The sequence below is a fragment of the Echinops telfairi genome, unplaced genomic scaffold, assembly GCF_000313985.2.
Source record: "Echinops telfairi isolate 266 unplaced genomic scaffold, ASM31398v2 ScPeMD7_18;HRSCAF=68, whole genome shotgun sequence".
In the NCBI taxonomy this organism is placed as follows: Eukaryota; Metazoa; Chordata; class Mammalia; order Afrosoricida; family Tenrecidae; genus Echinops; species Echinops telfairi.
Genome location: NW_022103915.1, coordinates 84287387 through 84294754, shown reverse-complemented (window position 1 = coordinate 84294754; position 7368 = coordinate 84287387). Strand labels below are relative to the sequence as shown.

The 7368-nt window shown below is 57.7% G+C and overlaps 1 protein-coding gene across 1 annotated transcript; it reads right to left on the bottom strand.

The window, feature by feature from the left end:
- Positions 1-1489: 1489 nt before the first annotated feature.
- EFS (embryonal Fyn-associated substrate) lies at positions 1490-5702 on the bottom strand. Its single transcript, XM_004698478.2, has 5 exons — positions 5299-5702; positions 4898-5038; positions 4100-4822; positions 3781-3870; positions 1490-2155 (listed from the first exon to the last, which is right to left on the bottom strand). The coding sequence occupies exons 1-5, from the start codon at positions 5611-5613 to the stop codon at positions 1730-1732; spliced, it is 1695 nt and encodes a 564-aa protein (XP_004698535.2). The 5' UTR covers positions 5614-5702; the 3' UTR covers positions 1490-1729.
- Positions 5703-7368: the final 1666 nt, after the last annotated feature.

The following is a 7368-nucleotide window of genomic DNA, read 5'->3' as shown; positions in this document are numbered from 1 at the left end:
CTTTGCAATGAGTCACCTCTGTCTAACTCACTTCAGCACAGCCTCAGGATGTACTATGGTGCTGTTACAGCCAACACTCTTTGGGGATTGATTTGCCTCTGTCCCTGCCTTGGAATAATCCCTGAGCATTCTGCGGTGCTGGGCTTCCCATGTGCACTGTCATGTTAGGGTCTCACTGAGACCCTGCTGAACTCTTCCCCCTCAAGATGATACCGGGCTCCGAGCGACTGCTGTAACTGCCACATGGAGGCGTATGCAGAGACTCCGAGTTCTGAAGGGTCTCTTTTAGATTTTCTCTGAAAAATGAGAGGTATGGTCCCCACAAGTATCCCAAGTCAGGAATGAATTTTAGTGGCCCCAGAACCTGGAAATGAGCTCCCGCTTTGTGAGTGGAACAAGAAAGGAAGAACTGATAACAGATAAATGCAAGGGGGTCCCCAGAAACCAAGCTTGTGATAGACAGAGGCCCCTAATACTGCTAGTGTGAGGCCATCACCTTAAGGCAGAACTGAAGTGGCAGATCCACGACTTGGACTTCCTTTGTGATAATGCAACTGGGGTGACACCCCCCCACCCCCCACATTGACTTTTCTCGAAATCCTGAGGATTGCAGGTTTCCAGCACACTAGTCACACGTCACCTCAGGAACTCCAAGTGTATTTGCTCAGAAGCATGGCTACTAGGAAGCCTGGGTGTTTGGGGACACCTAAGGGAGAGGGCTGAGACCAAGGCCCTGAGTTGGGGTGAGCTCTCCAAGATGACCCCTTCTGAGGCTCTGTGTGGTCCACCTTCTCCTCTGAACCTCTATGATATCATGTGACCAGGTGACTGAGGAAAGGCCCCAAAGTCACTGCCTGCCTCTCCCCCTGCAGGTCCCAACCAGTCCTAACATGATGGTCCTTCCCTGCCCGCACCTGGCTCTTCCAGGATCTAGTTCATTTCTGCACATCATCCTGTTTATATCCACCACCACCCACTGCCCGATCGGCGGCAGGCTCATCTGTGGCTGTCCCTCGGCTACCAGCAGTACACCTTCAGAAGTGTGCCTGGCACTTCATGGGAGCAGAATAGATTTGAAGGAGGTTGTTGATGAAAACAAGCAAAAGCGGTCCCCAAACCTTACTGGCACCCTGTTCGCGTGTGTGCCCCTCAGGCCTGTTGCTAGGCCCCCACGGAGCAGAGGCAGCGACTCAGGCAGCAGGGTTTTTTGAGCTGCACACCAGGTCCTGGGGCCCAGCCTGCTCTGGGAAGGTGGAGGCCTGTCCCAGCCCTTCACATTTTGACAGTGTCCTGCCCCTCCACTCAGCAAAGCACCAAGTGCCTCGCTGGCTGACCCCAGGCCAAGAAGCAGGAACAGGAGAGGCTTGTGTGATCCCCAGCTTTGCCACCCGATTCTCTGTGGCACCAAGTTTCCGGAGGTGAAGGTGGCCCTGGACGGACGAACAAACACTGCCCCAGACTGAGTAGAGAAGCAACATGGAGCTCCCTCTGACAAAACAGGGAAAATATTAAATATAAATAATTTATACAAAATGGCTCGTACAAAAAGCTGAGGGCCAGGGGAGGAGACACCTCTGTGAGAGGCTGAGATGACTGAAGAGGCAGGAAAGGGCAAAATGACCTTTGCCTCTTCTAGTCCTTGAAACAGAGCCCTCCGGCCACCAGGGCCCTGTGGTGGCTGTGGCAGGCAGGGGAGGGGTGGGGAGGCGCAGAGAGGGGCTCCTGGACCTCAGGGGGCCAGGCTGGTGAGTAGGGTGGTGAATCGCTGGGCCCGCCCCACCAACTCTGCCACACACTGAGCCATCTCTTGAGCCGCAGGGCTGGATGGGTAGCCCAGCGCGGCCCCCTTGACAGCCAGCACAGTGGCCCGTAAAGCCTGGCCCAGCACGGCGCTGGCAGCGCCAACCTGTGCCCGAAGGGGGGCTGAAGCTGCCAGGCGGTCCAGGGTATCCCCGACAAACACCAGGCGGTGAGCTGCTACCACCACCCGCTTGCCGTGGGGCACGAAGAGGCGAGGGGGCTGGTTGGCACGGCTGCTGGCCAGCAGGGCTGTCACGGCTGCCTGCAGCGTGGAGTAGTGGCTCTGGCACTGCCCTGCGTAGAAGTGCAGGAGCTGCAGGTCTCCGGCGGGCAGCTCCCCGAGGGGCCGGACGTCCTGAGGGCAGAGAGAAGTAGTCGGTGGGAAGGCTCCCTGAGGACCACCTGAAGGGCTTGCTGCTTTTCTGCCTCTCTCCTTCCTTCCGAGAACAGTCCCTTTGCCCTTACCTCTGCCCATCCACTCATCAGACACTTGCCATTTTCCCAGCTGACTTCAGACACGTCTCCTGCTCTCTATCGGGGGAACCTAGCCCGGTCCAGCAGAAACAACGCAATGCAGACCGACCACAGGAGGTTTTTGAGATTTTCTAGTACTCTCACTGAGAGATCCCTGGTGGTGTGGCGGTTACCCGTTAGCCTGTGACCCCCACGGTCGGCGGTTCGGAACCACCAGCAGTACCGTGGGAGTCGCTGCCATTGACTTGATGGGGGCGAGGGAAGTCTGTTTCAGTATTTGATCAATAGAAAAACCGATGTCTTCACAAATCTGGTGGGTAGTTTATATTAACTCTCTTCTCACCCTCTGCCAGCGAGTCGATTCTGACTCTCGGATCAGCGAGGGAGCAGGTGGCCTCCGCGGTCTCTCTGGAGTGGGTTTAACCTTGGTCCTGGTGGTTAGCAACTCAATGTCCACCTGACAGCGCCCCAGGGCTCTTTATCAATCGCAATGCCAATGAATTCAGACTGGCCCCCTGAGGAGTGCGCACCAGCTGCTGTGTGTGGGGGTGGGGGTGGTGTAAGAAGTGACCCCCCTGCTCAGGGGCAGCATCAGGCTGTGGTGAGTGTTCCTTGGGCCAATGAACAGACAGAGTTCGCTCAGGATCAGGGTGGTGCCTTGTACACTGTAAGCATGCTGTGAGTTATGAACTGGGAATTTGGATTTTGGCTTTAAAAACGAATGGAACAAATTGATTTTCTCACGCTTTAGGAAGCTAGACGCCTGAGTTCAGAGCACTAGCTGTAAGGCTTGATTTTCTTTTTGTAATATTGTGGTAAATCTTGTCTGTAACAGCACACTTGTTTCAATTTTTTTCCCCCCTGTGCAATTTAGTGACATCGAGTACTTTCATCACGGGTGCAACCACCACTACTATCTGATTCCAAATTTTCAGTTACCCTTCATAGAAAAAACTCAGTGGCCCTGCAGGAAGGAGCCTCGTCCCACCCCCACCCCAAGCCTCAGGCAACCACTACTCCACTGAGGGTGTGTGTCACCCTGCGATGCGCCCCACTTGGGGGCCTGGCTCTTGGTAAACGCCCCACAAAAGATGGACGCTCTTGTACTGATGACCATTGGAGCCAGGGCAGGAAACCCCTCACTTTCCAGAGATTAACCGGAGCTTCAAGGTCTGCTTCCCTAGCGGTGGGACTGGGATTAGGAGCCCCAGGTCTCTTAGGAGCCCAGGAATTCGCAGTCTCAGAAGTCACCCAGCGCAGCTCGGTCTCACTCGCTTTTTGCTCCCTTGGCTGCCCAGCTTTCTGACACCTCTCCAGCAAATTCTTTCCCCTCTTTCTGAATTCCTGATTTCCTCTTCCAAGTTCCAACACCTTCCTACTGAATTCTAACCCCTCTCTACTCTTCCCTGCCCCCGCCCCCTATCCTCATCTATGGTTGAGAATTCTCCCCAATTCCTGCTCCTCCCGCCTCCCCTGGGCCCTTTCTCTGCACCTCCCCAGGGTTACCTGCTGCTCCGGAAGCTCCCTCTCCAGCAGTTCAGGCTCCCCGGGGCAGGCCTTATCCGGGGCCCTAGATCCCTGGGCTTTATCCATGCCCTGCAGGAGGGGATCCAGAGCTCAGTATTGGGGTGGGAGGGCAGACAGGCTGGCTCCGGGGATCTTTCCAACCCTCCCATAATCCCCTGGGAATTGGGGGTGAGCGGGTGCAGAGCTCTGGTGGTAGGTTGGCGGGCTGCTGGCACTGGCACAAGTGGTGTGGCCAAGCACTGGCCAGTCTTGTTGGTGGTTCTGGGGGCCCAGGTGGTGCTGCCGCACAGGCACTCACCCTCAGGTGGACATAGTCGTAGTCCTCGGTCACTGGGATGCCTGCGTACTCATTGTTGGGTCCTTCTGGGCTATTCTCCACCTGCCCACCCACTGGGTCCCCTTCAGCCTTGGGGGTCCCATAGCCAGGCAGGCGGGGTGGGGGTGGAGGCAGAGGCCGGTCCTGGATGCTGCCCTTGCGGCCTGGGGCAGGGGAGGGGGCTGGAGAAGGGCTGGAGGCCTCGGGGACGGGCAGGGCAGGCAGAGGGCGGCGGGACAGGCTCTCGGCTGAGGGCAGCCGGGGCCTATGTGGAAGTGGTGGGCTCCTGGCCAAAACCAGGGCCAGAGGGTCCATGTCCTTGGAGGCCGAGGCTCCCGGGGGCTCTGGAGAAGGCGGAGCCTCGGGCCCCAGCAGGGGTACATCATAGATGTCCTCCTCGGAGCCCCCGAGGCCCCCTTCAGCCAGCAGTTCCTCGGGGGCTTCGTACAGATTGAGCAGGGCTGATGCCCGTTTCAGGTTGGAAGGGGTGGCATAGAGAGGGGGCCCTGGTTCTCGGCCCCCCTCCCACTCCAAGTCCGTCTCCAGCTCTGGGGGGGGCTTTGGGAGCAGAGGCACATCATAGGGGGCTTCTTCCTCTCCAGGAGGCTGTAGGGCCACCCGGCCCAAAGGGCGGGAGAAGGAGGCAGGGGAGTCATAGGTGTCACTGGAGGGGACCTGGAGGGCGGTGGAGGGCACATCATAGACCTAGAGAGAGGGAATGGGCTAGTTATCTGCAGGCCCCCGAAGGGTCCCCAGGCCAAGGCAGCCCCCCGTCCTCACCTCTAACATAGCTCCGGAGGCAGCCAGCTGGGCCCCACTGCCTCTGGGGATCTTGTAGATGGGGTCCGGGGAGGGTGGGCAGTGCCCAGTCAGAGATCCTGAGCCGGGACAGGGCCGAGCTGGTGGTGGCACCACGTATACCTGGGGAGCAAGATAGGTGGGTGGGTCAGGAGTGAGGGACCCAGGAACCAGGTGATGTCTGGCTTGAAGGAGCTTGGAGGTCTCCCAACCCCCTCCCTGTACTGCCAGGGTTACAGAGCCCAGGAAACAGGGGTGGGGGCAGGGAGTTAGGCTGCCCACCACGAGCAGCCTGTGAAGTGCACCCATCCGAGTGCAGCCCGCCCGCCACATTGCAGGCCTCGGGAAAGCCCTGGGGCTGAGCCCAGACTCTCTAGTCTCACCTCCTGGTCCTTACTGCCATGCTCTGGGGCTGGATATGGTGAGCCAAGCTGGGCTGGGGGTGCCCGGGAGACGCTGGGCTGGGGTGCCGGGGCCGTGGGGAGGAGCTTCACTCTGTTGGCAGGCACGATGCCCTGCTGGCCATGCAGGGAGCAGAGACACCAGCCGTCCAGCCCTCCTGCACCCTCCTGCTGCAGGACCCGCAGGACATCCCCTCGGCGGAAGGACAGCTCCTGGGGGGACTCGGCCGTGTTGTCGTAGAGTGCCCGGGCCAGCTGGGCCTGGTGGGTGAGGTGGGAGTGGGGAGGGGTCTTCATACACACATACCAGATCCTGTCGAAACCCTTCCAAGCTGCCCACACCCTCAGCTCCTGGCTCACTTTTCTTTACCTGGTCCACCCCGTGTCTAGCTTCACCTCCTCCCTGCCCCCCACCCTTCCTTTCTGTTTCCTGAGACAAACTCTTTCCTGCCTCAGGCCCTTTGCATGCGCTTTCTCCCTTACCCAAAGTACTCTTCCCCGCCCCTTGACCTCCCTGACCCTTTTTAATCTTTCGGTTGACATAAGGGTCCCCTTCTCCGTGAGGTCATTTCTCCACCCCTCCTCCAGCCCCGACTCTGTCTCTACACACTGTTGCCTTTATAAGGCAGGTGAACCTGAAGGCCTTCAAAGAGTTCACGGGGAGAACCCATCATCTTTGAAGTCGTTTCTTATGGCCTTTTGGTAGTGTCTGGCTATTCACTTTTGTAAATGTCTTCCCTCATGTTGTAAGTCAGCATAGGAGGTGCCGTCTTCCCAGCACCTGCCTAGGGCCTGGCTCACAGTCAGTCCTCCGAGAGCAGCCGCTGAACGGCTCTCCCCCGCAGCCTTGTATGTGGTTGAGGAGGGGCTGCTAAGGCCTCCTGTAGTCTCCTCTGTGCTCCCTTCTGTTGGTGCTCCCAAGAGCCTAAAGGTCAAGGAAGCAGTTGCAGAGATGCGTCCACCAGAGCAAGGGTGGGAAGGCCGGTCCAGTCGGAGAGCCTGGGCCTTGGGATGCAGAGAACATTAACTGAAGCGGGTGTTTTGTTCTCAGTCTGAGCAAACCTCAGAAGAGGCTGCGGTTGCCATGGAGAAGGGGAAAATGTGCGTACTCTAGCGCGAGGCAAGCTGGCCGGCCGACCGAGACGAGTGTTTATTTCTCAGCCAATTTCCAGTCTGGGAGGCCCATAGGCTCAGGTAATAAGTCACAGATGCGGCCATTGTGGGGAGTCGCTACCGAGTTGATTCTGACTCCAGGCGACCCATGTGTATGGCTCAGAACTGCTCCACGGGGCTTTCTGAGCTATGATCTGAATGGAAGTGAATCAGGCCTCGCTTCTGAGGTACTGCGGGATGGCTTTGAACCACCGATCTTTAGGTTAGCAGTCTAGCCCAACTGTTTGGGCTACCTCTCAAAAACCAACCTCCTACCATCGAGTCATTTCTGACTCTTAGAGACCCTATCGGACAGGGCAGACCTACCCGTGTGGGTTTCCAAGACTGGACATCTTTGTGGGAGTAGAAAGCTTCATCTTTCTCCTGAGGGTGGCTGGTAGGTTTGAACTGCTGACCTTGAGGTTAGCAGCTCAGTGTGTAACCACTATGCCACCAGGGCTCCTTTAATCAACCACAGAGGCTCTTGTGTGACGCTTGGAGGATGGATCCTAACTCAGAGACCCAACTGGGCAGAGATGGAAGTGCTTTCAGGCTGTAATCTTTATGGCAGGAGAGGACCAGGTCTTCTCTCCTTGACCAGGGGCCCTGGGAGGTGGTGTAGCCATAACGAGTTGGGCTGCGATCTGAAAGGTCCCATGTTCTAAACCACCAGCAGCTCCTCTGGAAAAAGACAGGGCTCCTAGTCCCATGAACAGTTACAGTCTTGGAAACTCCCAGGGCAGTTCTACCCTGTCCTATAGGGTCAGTGTGAGTTGGCATCAACTCAATGGCAGCGAGTGTGTTTTCTCCCTGGGGTGGTGGCTGGTGGGCTCAAACTGCTGGCCTTTCAGTAAGCAGCTGGAGCAGCAGCAGCTGGAGCAGCCGGACAGAATCCACGGT